We start from the raw sequence: 17,386 nt of genomic DNA, 5'->3' as shown, positions 1-17,386 counted from the left end.
ATGTACAAAAAATGAACGAAAAACAAATATGTAACACATCAATAAACGACAACCACTGAATTAATTGGGACAGGCATATACATACAGAATGTGGCGGGGTTAAACATGTAAGCGGGATCCCAACCCTCCCCCTATTTTGGGACAGTGGTGTAACATTACAACATTACAACATAAGAACGAGCTATAAAAAGCAGTTGAAAAAGGCTTAACTCATCAGATGGATAAAAATAGAAATACTACACAGAGTAAGCCTACCTGTTTTTTGTGTTAAAATAAGCCTAAGTGTTTTTATGTTTAATATAAGCGTACCCGTTTTGTTTAAAGTCATATGAAACTTTAAATTGAAAAAAAACATATGTTCTTATAACTAAATGGCCATACTTTATTATAAAACTTATGTGCATATACTCTTTTTTTATAAAAATTCTTTAATTTGTCCAAATTAAGAAGAAATTTACTTTTTTTTAATTATTGGATTCCCAGACAATAATTGGCTGACAAGTTTTCCATATGCAGTTACCTCAGGTGACCTTTCTAAAAAATCCGTTGATCGCACTACACAAGTGCGAAGGGGAAAACCAAATTGGCAGAGAGGGTCAACAAACGTAAACATCGCTCCGTCATCGAAATAAACTATATCTTATTGTATATGTTATATACTTAATATTCATGCTTCTTTGTTGATTGTTTACAAAGGTGACAATCGGTAAACGTTAGCTTCAAAACACGACCATTAATTAGCTGCCATATTTTCACATCAACGCTGACTGAGTGAAATATTTTTTTGACGATTATACGATATGGATTCGTAAAAAATGATAAATAAAGGCAACAGTAGTATACCGCTGTTCAAAACTCATAAATCCATGGACAAAAAACAAAATCGGGGTAACAAACTAAAACCGAGGGAAACGCATTAAATATAAGAGGAGAACAACGACACAACACTAAAATGTAACACACACAGAAACGGACCAAGGATCAGACAAAATCCCACGAGAATAACAAATATAACATCAAAACCAAATACATGAATTTGGGATAGACAAGTACCGTGACACGTCTTTTCGCAATGTGAAATTACACTCAAAAATAAGAGAAAACAAACGACGCAACGTTAAAATGTAACACACAGAGAAACGAACAATAATATAACAATGGCCATATTCCTGACTTGGTACAGGACATATTTAAAATCGTGCACAGAAGACTAAGTTTATGATATATGCATGCATTGGTTCAAGAATTGAATTAACATTATTTTTCACCAGTCAGTCGTTCCATATGACTTTAATACAAGCCTACCTGTATTTTTGGTGAATAAAAACCTACCTGTTGTCACATGTTCAATGTTTAATATAACCCTACCTGGTTTTTTTTATGTTTAATATAAGCCTACCTGTTTTTTATGTTTAATATAAGCCTACCTGTTTAATATTTAATATAAACCTACCTGTTTTTTTTTTTATTTCAATTTTCCCTGATATTCCAGCTGCCAAAATGGATAATAATAAAACAACAAGATCTTGATATTACCCTTTACATCCCCTCAATAACTCTCAACAATGTAACATTTTCCATATTTATCACACAATTTCCAAATGTTAAAAAAATCAAACAATCAAAAAAGAAATGAACACACATGAAATCCATCACAATCACATGCTGATTAAGCTATCTTGTCCCTAGCTATTGTCCACCACAAGTTAATAAAACTATCTTGTTCCTAGCTATTGTCCATCACAAGTTAATAAAGCTATCTTGTCCACCACAAGTTAATAAAGCTATCTTGTCCACCACAAGTTAATAAAGCTATATTGTCCACCACAAGTTAATAAAGCTATTATGTCCCTACCTATTGTCCAACACAAGTTAATAAAGCTATCTTGTCCCTAGCTATTGTCAACCCCAAGTTAATAAAGCTAGCTTGTCTCTACCTATTGTCCACCTCAAGTTAATAAAGCTATCTTGTCCCTAGCTATGGTCCACCACAAGTTAATAAAGCTATCTTGTCCGCCACATAGTAATAAAGCTATCTTGTCCCTAGCTATGGTCCACCACAAGTTAATAGAGCTATCTTGTCACAGTAATAAAGCTATCTTGTCCCTAGCTATGGTCAACCACAAGTTAATAGAGCTATCTTGTCCGCCACACAGTAATAAAGCTATCTCCTTACCTATTGTCCACCTCAAGTCAATAAAGCTATCTCGTCAACCACAAATTAATAAAGCTACCTTGTCCACCACAAATTAATAAAGCTGCCTTGTCCACCACAAGTTAATAAAGCTATCTTGTCCCTAGCTACTGTCCACCACAAGTTAATAAAGCTATCTTGTCCCTAGCTATGGTCCATGCATGACGAAAAAAGGTGTTGAAAACTGATTATTTAAGTGAATTCTGCAAAAAATCCTTTGATGGAACAAAATTCAAAGATGATCTGTAATTTGTCATGATTAAACTATTTACCAATTTTCAAATCAATATCTTCAAGGATGACGAAAAAAAGTGTGAAAAAAATGATTTTTTATTTGAGATAATTTTTTAAGTCCAAGTACCATAACTCTGCCCCAAATCATCAGACTGGAACAAAATTCAAACTTGAACTGTAACTTGTCAGGGTAAAACTATTTAATAATTATCAAATCAATAACTTTAAGCATGAAGAAAAAAAGTTTGGAAACCTGATTTGCCGGACTGACAGATGGACAGACAAACGGAGCGCAAACCTAAAGTCTGCTTCGGCTTTGTCGGTAGGTGACTAATAAGCTATGTTAGACAATAAAAAGACAAATCTTCAAAACTACATTTTGTAGTTGCTGGCATTTTTATGTTTATGAAGACAACAAAAATAAGTTTTTATATAAAACATTTTATATTTTGTAAAACATATACTAAAATTGTAAAAACACACAATCTACATAAAATATTTATGAATTCATAAAAAATCAATAAATAATAAAAATAAATAATATAATTCTAACAATGGTTAACTTAAAAATATTAAGGTGAGAGATAATGTAATCTTCAATTTTACAAAAAAATTGGGTCATTTTTAAACAACATATTTACACATATTTGTCTATAAATACTGACTAGATATCACAAAAATCAAAACTACAACTTTACACAAAACCCATTAAAACAATGTATAGAAATGTAAAATGTGTATCATAATCTTTATAAACATTAGTAACCAATATTGTTCAGATGAATGTGTCAAGTTTGAGGAGGCTCGAGGGTATAAAAATTTCGGAAAAAAGTTAGTTATTTTTCATTACAAATTTTATTTATTACCATTATTAGTTGTTATTTTATCATATGGTACGAAAATAATTTTAAAAAATCAATTTGTTGTGGCCCCAGATGACTTTTGAAATGTATATATCATTGAAAAAGCTCCAAATTATCTCCCTTTGGTGCAAAAATGCCATTTTTTGGCATTAAAATTTAAATATCTTTTTTAGCTCATCTGTGACCTATATTTTTTATTATTATTTTCAAATAAGCTTTACTTAAACTAAACTTTTGTAAAATTTAAGCGATTTTTGTAATTAAGTTCTTTTTTTATTTCGATATTACCTTTTTTTCTCCTATTAGTTCAACAGAAAAAAAGTAACTTTACAAAAATGTATGCTTCTTTCGAAAGGCAAATTGTGAGCGTAAATGAACGGTGACCCCATCTTTTTATTTTATTTTTCTATTATGTAGAAGATAAAGTTCATTTGTAGAAAAATATAGTGAAATCCTAAATTAAAATAAAATTTTGATTTAGACCCGCGAGCCATCTTAATAAAAAATATGAAACAGATTTTACAATAAATCATGTAGTCCTTGTTATCAAATAATGATGAGTAGCGGTAATGATCAAAGAAATTGTTTTGATGGAGTCTTTCCCTTACTTTCACAAAATGAAGAACAAAAGTAAATGGATGGTAATGACCTTTTCAGTAATATAATCAATTTTCCCAAATTTCTAACTCTTAACACATCATGTGACATGCGTTTATGGAAATTTATGGTGTTAGTCATGTTTAGTTAATAATGCAGTGAACATTTTTTTATTTTTTACAAAGCAACTTAATAAATTTTGAAAATGACACCTTTGTTTTGTTAAACCGAATCTTTAATATAATAGAAGTTCCATAATAAGTCAGTATTGAAAAAAATTGAAATACTGATATTCACTCAAGCAGACAGTCCAAGTGAATATAAGTTTTTCAAAAGTCAATGAAACCATATATTTATCAATACAAAAGACGGTAATTGTTTTATTATATACTCCTAGGGAAAACAATTATTTTCAAACATTATACAATACTATACACGTACATGTAAATCTATTATATTATTTCCTTAATTTTCAAGAATTCATTAACTTTAAATGGTATAATCCCTTGGGTTCCTCTCCATCACTCTGGTCAATGGTGTAGTACTAAAGGGTAAAGATTACTTTAACTTTGCAATTGTGAGAATCTATTATAAACCATTGAATTATATTTAAATGGCAAATTAAAGATTTGATGATTGTACATTTGCAGTTAAACTTTAGTTTTATAACAGATTTATACACTATGCATTACTTGTGTAATTTTTGATAAATTTAGGTAATTCTAATTCACATTATATTGTTCCTTGAATATCTATGTATAGTATATTATTAAACAAGAATGTGTCCTCAGTACACGAATGCCCCACTCGCACTATCATTTTCTATGTTCAGTGGACCGTGAAATTGGGGTAAAATCTCTAATTTGGCATTAAAATTAGAAAGATCATATCATAGGGAACATGTGTACCAAGTTTGAAGTCGATTGGACTTCAACTTCATCAAAAACTACCTCGACCAAAAACTTTAACCTGAAGCGGGACAGACGGACGAACGAACGGACGAACGAACGGACGGACAAACAGACGGACGGACAAACGGACGCACAGACCAGAAAACATAATGCCCCTCTACTATCGTAGGTGGGGCATAAAAAAATTGCATCATTGATTCACTGCATTATTTTGTGTGAACTACCAATAATAGTGATAAACCTTGGAAGATATAGATATTAAGTCAGTAAGGGGATTGATTGCCAAAACTGGTATATAAAGATTCTGAGTTCAATGATTTAAAATAAGTGATAAGTTATAAGACTTTTGATTTCACAGTACCCTAGAGTCTGATCACACCTCTTAGAGTGTAGCAGCTTGTGTGAACAGAAAAGAATTAGGTTTCACTATATTAGCTGAGAATATCTTGTAAACTCATTAAAATGATGGCTACTCCAAACATGATAGTTATGTTAACTTCAAGTAGCGATGTTCTTCCAAACACTGTTGGGTCAAAGTTAAAGCAATTTTTCTTTCCTTCTACAAGTCTGAAATTCTGTGCTTCACAAAATGATGTTTCGTTGAGATAGCTTTCACCTGGAACAAAAAAAAAGAAGAAAAAGCTGATAATACTATTAAAAGACTGCAAAGGAGCACATTTTTCTCTCTCACATAAATGAATAATGCATCATATAGTTTTCCTTCAACTGGCATACATATTATTAGTCATAAGATGACACCAATGAACTCTGTTCATCACTTATGAATACTTGTTTTTCATTGGGTCAACACTAGAAAACAACAGATGTCATTGGGTTATAAGAAAACAACAGATGTCATTGGGTTATGAGAAAACAACAGATTTCATTGGGTTATGAAAAAAACAACAGATTTCATTGGGTTATGAGAAAACAAAAGATTTTATTGGGTTATAAGAAAACATTTCATTGGGTTATGAGAAAACAACTGATTTCATTGGGTTACGAGAAAACAACAGATTTCATTGGGTTATGAGAAAACAACAGATTTCATTGGGTTATGAGAAAACAACAGATTTCATTGGGTTATAAGAAAACAACAGATTTCATCAGTGAAAGGTTTCTTATTCACCAATACAATTTAAGTGTAGAGTATTACTTGCTCATACTGTTTTATTCCAAATGCCATTGGTGTCAATTTCTTTGTTCAATGCTGTATTCAGAAGAAAACTGATCAGACTAAATGGATACACATTAAAAGGCAAAAAATATCACCATGTAGAATACATATTACTTCATCATCTCTATCTATTTTTTTTAAAGAATATATATTAATTTTGGGTTTGTTTATAACTTAAGCCAAGTCCAATGCGATTTCTTGAGTGTAATTAAGCAATATCTTACCTATTTCATTTCCATTGTACTGTGCTGATCTACAACTTTTATATACCATTCTACAAAAATCAGCACATATATGTACTTTGTGGTCTGTATCTCTGGAAAATAAAACAAAAACATTATAAGATACCTGCACCTTAGCTAGGTGCTTTTTAGCTAAATCTCATCAAAGGTATATAGCCCTGAGGTCAGTCAGATGAAAAGTGGACTAGACACAATTGAGTAGAATATGGAAAATTATCACAAAAAAGAGATCAAAGGAAAATACATAAAATAGGAAAATGAATAATATCATTCACAGTTGGCATGAGTATTCCATGTATACATAATATATAGAAAACAAATCTTAAATAAAAGATTTCTGATAAACATATATGTACTGTTAATGAAGAAATTATTGAATGCATTTATTATTGCAATTTTGTCATTTTAGACTAAATACAATTATCATTTTGGCGATACTGAGAAAAATCGCCCTTGATTTATATAAAAAAAAATCCAAAATGCAATGTTTAAATTATTGTAATTACAACCCTTTCCCATTTTTGGCAATAATAAAACATCACAATAATTTCAAACTTTATCATGTTTATAGTATTCATCTATGTATTTCTTTTTTAAATAAAAAAGCTCTTCTAACTTATCTCAGAATAAAAAAAAGGATCATTGATTGCTCGACTATTTGGTGTTAAATGCTAAATGTATCTTCATCATTATTGGCTATTACCTGACAGTCAGTTTTTATTATATTATTCATTAATGGAGAGAGCAGGAGTGCAGGGAGAGAACCACCGACCTTTTGCAAGAAAGCTGGCAATCCTAGTCAAACTCACCAGACACAAAAAGACTGACAAAAAATATATATATTTGACTTACTGATTATACCAAATTCTTTGATTTGGGTCGCAGAAAAAGCACATCATATAATTTAGTTGATTCTGACATGCCTGTGAAGCTTCATACAAAGGAAACATTGTGGTAAATACTGATATCACTTCTGTAGTTTTACAGCACGCCTTGGGAGCATACCAAGAACAGTTAACCAGTCCATGTGTTGGAGTAGCATATCTATCAATTTCTGAAAAAGATTTTAAATGGATAAAAATGTTTCTGTCATGACTGTAAACTTGGATACTTTTTTTTTGTAATTTCATTGCATACTGGCACAAAAACCTCTTTATTTAAGCATTGCAGAGGCTCTGATGAGTCTTTTGGAGTTGAAACAGGCGTCGGGCGTAATTATAAAATTTTAATCCTGGTATCTATGATGAGTTTATATGCCTTTCCATGAGCTTATTTTTTTTTTTGACTGACCAATTGATGTTTGTGATCTAAATTGATCTGGCAACATCTACATGTACCATGGTATTTCAAGCAGCAGCATATCAAAATTGTTTAATCCATGTGAGTTGTACTTCTTTAGTTTAGTCCATGTTTTGTGCTTTAGCTTACTGCATTTAACTTCAATATATATGTACTTGATTTTGAACTCTTTAAATGCATGAATTTGGAAATGATTTGTGTATGACATGTACAAATATATCTATCATGCCTATGGACATATGTACAAATATATCTATCATGCCTATGGACATATGTACAAATATATCTATCATGCCTATGGACATATGTACAAATATATCTATCATGCCTATGGACATATGTACAAATATATCTATCATGCCTATGGACATATGTACAAATAAAATTGAGAATGGAAATGGGGAATGTGTCAAAGAGACAACAACCCGACCACAGAAAAAACAACAGCAGAAGGTCACCAACAAGTCTTCAATGTAGCGAGAAATTCCCGCACCTTGAGGCGTCCTTCAGCTGGCCCCTAAACAAATAATATATGGGCAGGAATTCGCTAATGCTACTTTAGTGTGACATTGCAAGAAAAAAATAAAAATCATTATAAGCTTCTAAATTTTTTACAAATTATTGCTACAAATGGTGTCCTTCTATTTGTAACCAAAAAAAACATGTTTAAACTTGCGTCAGTTTGGAACCAAAGCAAATAATGAATTTGGAGCATGTAACATGGACACTTTTTCCAAATTGAGATTAATGATTCCTTAACTTATTCAACATTCAATATCATATATATTGATCACAAAACATTGTCTATCATCAAAAATCTAAAATGTATATTTTCATTTCTTTCAGAAATTTTGTGAAAACAAGTTTCCTCTACTTTTCTGTCAATGTTACATGCAATGTTTAAGAGATAAATACAGTAAGAATCATTTTCTTTCTGAACATGTAAAGGCTCTTTTTCATTGTGTTACCCTCACATTAAAAAATTGTATTAATATTTTTGCAATTATCTCATTTCTGTCATAAAATAGTGACTTAAATGTTGCATGTAACGTGGACACAAAAAATATGAATAATGAACCATGCCAGAATTGACCTTAAAAGATATAAAAAGCCTCCAAACAACCATCTGAATGTAAATTATACAATTATACTGCCACATTTCTCATATATGATATTATTTAAATAGTAGTTAATACCAAAACCATTCACCTAAATTTCAGACAGCAGACATATTTTTTTAACTATACCAGTAGTTATGCTTGTTCATGGTGGTACACTATGGAAGGCTAAATTAAAAGATATTCAAATGTCAAAATAACCAGAAAAATAAAATTAAGACCAAAGATAGATCAATTGATGAAGGAGTCATCCAAAATTTCCACAACATGAAACATTTTTATATCAGTAAGTAAGCAACCCGTTTTTTTATGCAAAGGGATGAGATTGATAAGACAACAACCACACAACCATCAGCATCCACGAAGTTTCTCACTCAATAACTAATACTGACAAAGTAAGGGTACAAAATGATTACATGTATCCCTCATTCATGTGACACAGTTAGTTACACTTAAAACTTAAAACCAAGACAAAACATGGACAAATCTACGAGCATGATGAGAGGTTGATACAGCTGCATTTATTGAGAATCTTATTTTCAATTGTTTACATAACTTCTATAAAGAACAATTTGGGTTTCATCTTTGAGGTTGTTGTCTGATAGACATATTACCCTATATCTCGTTTTATTTCTGCTGGTTAATCTTACATTTATGATAACTTTTTAAGGTTTAAACAATAAATTTTATTTCAAACATTCAAAACAAGTTTCTTGTTTCTTGTTTTCTGTCTCCAACATCTTCAACTATCTATCTGAAAAAAGGAAAAAAAACAAAACAACAATTAATCTACCCTCAATCAGAACCAAAATCCATGCATAAATTATAAAATTTACAATAATATAGAAACTCTCAAATATCTTGTTTCGATTTTTCAATGCCATTTCATCTTGAAAACTTGTTACCTAAACTACAGAAAGTCACAATTTAAAGGGCCCCATAATGACCAGTGTAAAACAATTCAGAAGAGAAAACCAACACCCATTAGACCATAGTCCTGTTTTCAACTTTATTTGGCCTTCTTTTACTTTTTTGTTTCATTAGCGTCACTGAATAGTCTTTTGTAAACGAAAAGCGTTTCTGGCCTTCAAAATTTAATTCTGGTATACATGATGAGTTTATTATTATTATTTTGAAATCAGAAGGAGCCTGAACCTCTTATAATGCAAAAGATATTCTGGAATGTCAATTATTGGCATAACAATTAAAAAAAAAATGTTACAAATTGAATTCCTCATGATTTCTATAATGAGCATCAGTAAATACACATGATACATGTGTTGACTGGTGAATGAAAAGTGATAAATAAACAAGATTTTGAAATAAATATCTTCTACACTGCTGTAGAATGGTCAAATTGGAGATCACTAGTATGTCTGCATACACAGTCACCATCATCTGGTTTTCTGACACAGAACTACTATCTGACTGACTGAAAGGACCGTCAACACCTGACTCACTAATAGGGACCTTATCAGACTGGCTAACACAGACATCATAATCTGCCAGGCTGATAGGGTTATCACCATCTGACAGGCTGAAAGGGATATCACCATCTGACTGGGTGACAGGGACATCCCCATCTGACCGGCTGACAGGAACATCACCATATGACTGACTGACAGGAACATCACCAACTGACAGACTAATATGAACATCACCATCTGCCAGGCTGACTAGGACATCACCATCTGTTGGCTGACAGGGACATTACCCTCTGACTGGCTTACAAGAACATCACAGACTGACTGACTGACAGGAACATCACCAACTAACTGATTGACTGATATGTACATCACCATCTTCCAGGCTGACAGGGACATCACCATCTGTCTGGCTGCCAGGGACATCACCATCTGACTGGTAGACAGGGACAGTATCTTTTTGCAGCATCTTCCTGAGAGTTTTCTTCATCACATTTATTGCTGATCATCTTTTTCTTCTTAGATTTATATTGCTTTTTTTTTTTATTAAAAATTGCATGTAAATTTTCAAGACCGACACTAATTTTGTTGTCAATGAAGAAAATACACTTCTAAAAAGAATATCTATATTTAGAAATAAAAATGAAGTTTGATGGTGGTAAAACAAGTTAAATTATCAATAATCTCTTTATAGAGCAAAGGAGTAAGTAAATGTTATCAGTTCTGTTCATGCGTGTAACATTGACTGAAAAGTAAAAGGTTGTATGTCAATGTTACATACATGAAGACCAGAAGATGAAAGTGGTGTGCTTAATAGTCAACTTTGGAGAAATAATATAATTGCTGCCCAGTAATATCTAATTAATCATTTAGGTTATAAAATGTTATATAAATGTCTGACTTTAAGGAAGTAATACCTTTGCATGTAACATAAAAAAATCTTGACACAAAATATTGTTGTCAATGTTACTAACTAGTGTTAAAAGACAAATTAAACAGGAAAACATGAAAACGCTTTAATTTTGTAAAATAAAAATAAGATAATAACTCCATATGGCAGTAGGTTTTGTTTACGCATGTAACACTGGCCTGAACATGTAAAAGTCTAAATAATAGACTCTGTCAATGTTACATACACAATTTCTTTATGAAAAAAAAGTTTAATTTGGGTTTACTTTATATATTATTTTTTAAAATAGGTATCATAATAATAACTTTGAATATTAAAAATTAGATTAACTGTTGATTTCAACACAGTAAAATCTTCTCATGTAACACAAAAAAGACCTGATACAAAAATCGTAGTCCATGTTACTCATGAAGTTATCATAGGAGCATCAAAGAAATTGTGTGATGACAATATTTCAGATGTTAGTCATTTATAAACTCAGATAAACTCATTTTAAAGCTCATAACAGAGGTTTGGAAATCAATGCTTTTAAAACATTATAATTCTGGGTTATGTATGTAACATTGACAGGAACACCAACAAATGATGAGGAAAAATTGCTAGTCAATCAGGGAAAAAATAAACACAAATAATTAAAACTCATTTATTTCTTTAATACATGTATCATTTTAATGAAGCAAATTTAAATTTCAACAAGATTTTATTGATTGAATAATTGTATGCACATTTATTAGGTTGTAGCATGTAACCTGGACGCAGAAGATGTGTCAATGTTACATGCCTTTAAACGATAAGAATATTATAAGTAAATATTGTAAAGTCTAGAAATCAAGAAAGATCAACAACTTCTCTGTTAAGAATTCAGCATAAATTTACATTTGATTTAATATTATGCACTGGCCAATTATGCTTTAAGTGTAATAAAGTAATATTGTTTTTATTCTGGTGTCAATGTTACATTTTATGTTTTGAAATTAAGTGGCCAGTTATCTTTATAATGCTGAGAATGAATACAAGTACTAGTTAATCAAATTGGCAATTAATCTGTGGTATTTCATGTAAAAAATTAGATTGATAAGGCAAACCGTACAAAAAAAAGCTTTTGCATGTATCATAGACACCTTTCCTTGGTAAATATTTTCGTGTCAATGTTATGTACAGAAATCTCTCCAGCAATAAAATGAATATCGTAAGGGTCAAACCTGTTTAAATACAAGATAAACTTATATTTTTTGACAAAATTGCAAAGCAAGTCACACATCATTATCAAAGAACCTAATTTACACAGAAAGTGCATGTAACACTTCATTGTGAGGTCAAATTAACCTGGTCCCACTCTCTTATCATCTGCTTGATCACTGGTAGATGCCTAGTGTGAAAGATGACAAAGCCACATTTTAATGTAATTGTCAGTGGGTTGAAATGTGAAAAAAATAATTATGGTAATGCTTACTATAAAAAGTATACAACTGTTATAAAAAGATGAGTATTATTGGGCAGTATTGACACGAAAATGAAATAAATTTTCTTACCTTCTATATTTTTCAAACTTCAGTTGATTGATAAAAATCATGAAATCCAAATTGTACCCATTGTTGACACCTTTCAAAATTTGTCATGGTGGACCAATAACTTGTTTCCAAAGCTAATCAGCTAATGAAAAGGTGCATGTAACATTTGTTGACGGGAAAAGTTACATGCACTTGTCCATTTTCAAACGTATTTTATTTGCAGCAATAATCGGATTCTGTACAAAATGGGGTTTCTAAATGATAGACAGATCATTTTGCAGTTGATTTTCAACTATGATAGTAGAACAATTCTTCAGGCATATTCTAAATATGGCTAGGGGTTTTGCCACTGCAGAAATGTCACACTTTTTGTCTACAGTTTTCAACTACCAGCACATAACAAGTGCTGATTTTTTGTTGATTTTTTTAATTGGATCCATTTTTTTTGCATTTGGCAATAAAGACTAACCCACTTTGATATTTAAACAATATTTATTCTCCATATTTGCATGATTTCTTTATTTTTTAATTGGATAAACACTATTGACCCTAAAATTTCACTAGCGAATTCCTGCCCATATACTAGTTCAGTGATAATGTATGTTTGAAAATGTTAATCTGTATTGACATGATTGAGCAGTGTTTTGAAGGTTACAGACAAATGAAAATTTCTAATGAACTTTCACTTAAATGATTAGTAAGACATCAGCAAAGGACTGACAATCAAAATACCTACTAAAGACCTGAAAATCGTTAACTTTTTTTTTTTTTGAATTATTCAGCTCCCTACTGTTAAAAATGATGTCACAACTAATAAAATGCTTCTCTGAGCACAGCCTGATACGGCCACAGAGGTCCAACTGAGAATTCAATTTGGCGAATAATTCGTGCAATATAGCATGATAGTTTTCCAAACTTCAACAAGGGAACAAAAGTGATGATGTCCCCAAACTTAATTTTTGACAGAAATGCATCAAACTCGAAAGTTTTCTATTATTTGAAACCTCTGACGATTCACAATAAAAATAGTTTGACGAATCATGGTAAAATTATTAAATAATTTACATGTAACGCTATTAAATGGTAGCCAAAAAACATCTTTTTTACCTCATCTGTTGAATTTTTCTTGACCTCATAACATACATTTTAATCTAAATGGTTTATTACTATTTGCCGTGTTTAATATCCATGTCTTAGAACACCTAAAAGATGGGTTTTAAACCCACAAATAGTAACAAACCCACGTGAGGATTTTGTCCCCTTTCAGAGGGATCGATGCTAGCCTCATATCATAAGACAACACATTGATAGAAAAAATCAAAAGCGCTGTAAGCGCTGAAGGCAGTTAACCAAAAACCAAGGCAAACGTAATTAGGAAAACTGTAGCAATGTTGCTTCAACATTAAACATTCATATATAGTACATTTATGTTTATCGAAGGAAATAATTATTAAGGCAAATAACTTATATGTTATCAAGATTTCAAAAGCAATGCATATATCAATGTATATTTTTCATTGTGAGTCTGCAGTGGTACACGTTTGCAATGATTGCAGTTGTTCTACTTGGTAGTAAACATTGGTTTCAGTTGACTGCTAGTAGAACAAGTTCTTTTAGTACGAACATGTAATAGTATGAATTGACTGGTTTCCCAGCAAAGAAAACTGAGTTTGTGTTCTATAGTACAAAAGTTATGAGACACGAATCAGACAAATGTTCACTACTACAGGGATCAAAGGTGAGTTCTGACTGACCTTCCCATAGTTAATGCAAATGATTTATTATTTTGTCCCATACATGAATATATATGGTTTAGAGGTGAGGATCTCAATGGTTTTCAAGTTCTCAAACAGGAAGGGGTAGGGCGACCCTATGGACTTCCTCTACATTTCATTTGATTTTTTATATTGTCCCATACATGAATTTATATGATTCAGGGCTGGGGATCTCATCGGTTTCCACGTTCTCAAACAGGAGGGGGTAGAGTGACCCCAAGGAACTCCACTATATTTCATTTAATTAGTTATATTGGCCGGTTATATATACCGGTATATTGTTTCGGTGTGGGGATCTCAACTGTTTCCAAGTTCTCAAACAGTTGAGTAGGGGTGACCACAGGGACTTTCCCTACATTTTATTTGATTTGTTATAGTGTCCCATACATGAGTATAAATGGTTTAGGGGTGAGTATCTTGACTATTGTCAAGTTCACAAACAGGAGGGTGTACAGTGACCCCAGGGACTCCCCTAAATTTCATTTGATTTGTTATATTGTCCTATACATGAATATACATGTAAATGGTTAAGGGCTGGGGATCTCAACCGTTTTCAAATTCTAAAACAGGAGGGGTGGGGTGACCCCCAGCGACTCGAGATCCCTATATTTCATTTGATTTTTCATATTGTCACAAAGTACACAAACATGAATATATATGGTTAAGGGGTGGGGATCTCAACCGTTTCCAAGTTCTCAAACAGGAGGGGGTGGGTGTCTCCAGGGACTCCCCCTATATTTCATTTGATTTATTATATTGTCCTATATTTGAATATATGGTTTAGGGGTGGGGATCTCGACCGTTTCCAAGTTATCAAACAGGAGGGGGTAGAGTAGCCTCAAGGGCGACATGTGCACCTATATATATCATATGATTTTCTTACATTCAGGTATTATATATAATATAGTTGCATTATTTGTGAAAATAAAGTAAGAAACTTCCTGCTACTTTAATTGACCCTTCAAAATTGAGAAAAAAATACCCCTTCAAAATTGCAGTAATATGTTTACACTTTAAAGCATCTTACATGCATTACATTGTACATATATTTTGGTCTTCAATTCTAGTGTTTATATTCATTAACAATGCATAGATGTACTTTGTCACCTGCCTGGATTTTTTTGTAGTTGATCGCCAAAACCCGGAATTACCCTTATCCGCTTCCGGAACCAGATCCGATATTGTAAATTTTATCATGTTTATCTTCACGGCAGCCAATGTTAATGTGTTCACAATGTTGTTTTTGTCAATCAGATACGATTTCACTCGAATTTACACATTATTTGTCTGCGATTTTCCTTATAAACATGATAAAGCTAGCGGTTGAACAAAATGAACATCGCTGTCATGAATTATTATGATGAAAATAAGTTTTTATATCGTTTATTTGGAGACTTTGGTGAAAAGGTTTGCAAAGTTATTTCTATTTTCTTTCAAGTGGAAGTTGACTCTGTCGGGCGTAGCTAGAAACCAAGTCAAATTTCCGCATGCAAAATTGGAAGGTCGCGGATCTCGGACCACCGCTAATTTGCACCCTGCCTCCAAATTGAAAAGATACGAAAATTTCGTCTTCTAATTTGAAATTGCAGCCAACAGCATGAACAGTTGAACTTATAAATAGACTACTGACGTAGCTGTACTACGTATTGATGACAAACAATATCCCTACGACTTTTGCCATTTGGGAAATCTAAACAACTTGTCGGTAGAGATTTTCGGCAATTAAATATTTCATACAATTGTTCTTTGACATCTTAGCAAAAAGCACAGGTCATACTAAACTTCACAATGATTCATATTGAGCACTACTTCCTATGTGTAACTTCAAAACTTTTGGCTGATTTGACGATCATATAAGGTTTTTCTGGTAATATTTTTTGTAATCCAGAATAAAAAGTTTTTAAAACGTGTTCAATTATAGTTATATATAACATAGTAAGTACTAAATATATAACATAGTAAGTACTAAATATATAACATAGTAAGTACTAAATATATAACATAGACAATAGACAATAGACAATATTTTATTCGCACAAACACATTTACTTTAAATGGTTATGGCACACAAAATTAAGACAATAAACTGACAATAGTTAAATTGATTATAATTATATTAGAGTGACAGTGGTATTCACAGCGAAGAAGAAAAAGGCTATAAATATCAACAGTTAACACATTGTTAATGTTCATGAACAATTAAAAAAAAGAACACAAACAAAAATAAGGTTGCATATTAAAAAAAGTTATACAGATGTTCTTAATAAAAGACAATCATTAATATACTTTATGGTGATTTTTATAATGACTGGTAGACTGCTATTTAAAAGTACAGTCAAATGATTTAATGTTATAGTGGACTGCAATTTAATAAAATTGAAACATAGTAAGTACTAAATATATAACATAGTAAGTACTAAATAGAAAATAACAATGGCAAGTATTTCAGCATTAATTGGGTAGAACACAAATCTAGGGTGCTCGCATAATGCAGCTTAACTGCATAAAAATCTGATAAAAACATTGAATGCAAACGATATGGACATACACAGTCTTGCATTATATGGGGACCAAGGCCCCAATAAAAAAATTAAAAAAGAATCAAAAATTTCTGGAAACTTTTTTTTTCAGACTTTTTAAAATGTTAAATTCCCCATATTTGCACAGAAATCTACTTCCTTTTTTGCATGAGACTTTGAATTAAATATATATTTATAAGTCTAGTAAAATGTAGGATGAAATTCAATACCAATTTATTTTTAATAATTGTTTGATACTTGAATGAAAAAAAGTTACCTGAATGAAGGTTTCTTTGTTTACATTAAATATGACGTCATAATTTAATAACGTCACAACTAAAATTCCTAACAACAGAACCAAAATCAGAAACATTACGGTACATGTATTTCTGTTTCTTTTTTAACAGATTTTGAAGTTAAAATATGAGGGTAGTAATCGGGGAACATTCATGACATATAACAGTAAAAATGATGTTAACAGTAATTTTAAGTATATAACGATAAAATGTACACAATACAAAAACCAGCTAATTTGACAAATCACGCTATTTTTTTTCCAAAAAATACAGTAACGATAATTATTTGAGACATCTGACGAATCACAATAAGGAT

At 31.4% G+C, this 17,386-nt stretch overlaps 1 protein-coding gene across 1 annotated transcript in view; it reads right to left on the bottom strand.

Annotated features, from left to right (window-relative positions):
- Nucleotides 1-2,812: 2,812 nt before the first annotated feature.
- Nucleotides 2,813-17,386, bottom strand: part of LOC139501332 (uncharacterized) — a 15,197-nt gene continuing 623 nt past the window's right edge. Inside the window, exons 2-4 of the mRNA XM_071290366.1 lie at nucleotides 7,071-7,272; nucleotides 6,201-6,292; nucleotides 2,813-5,415 (exon numbers count right to left, since the gene is read on the bottom strand). Of these exons, the coding sequence (XP_071146467.1) occupies nucleotides 5,231-5,415; nucleotides 6,201-6,292; nucleotides 7,071-7,272 (479 nt within the window). The 3' untranslated portion in view covers nucleotides 2,813-5,230. The remainder of the gene's footprint in view (nucleotides 5,416-6,200; nucleotides 6,293-7,070; nucleotides 7,273-17,386) is intronic.

This window comes from Mytilus edulis, chromosome 13, assembly GCF_963676685.1.
Source record: "Mytilus edulis chromosome 13, xbMytEdul2.2, whole genome shotgun sequence".
Classification (NCBI taxonomy): Eukaryota; Metazoa; Mollusca; class Bivalvia; order Mytilida; family Mytilidae; genus Mytilus; species Mytilus edulis.
The sequence above is the reverse complement of the archived record's forward strand: the minus strand, read 5'-3'. Positions and strand labels throughout refer to the sequence as shown.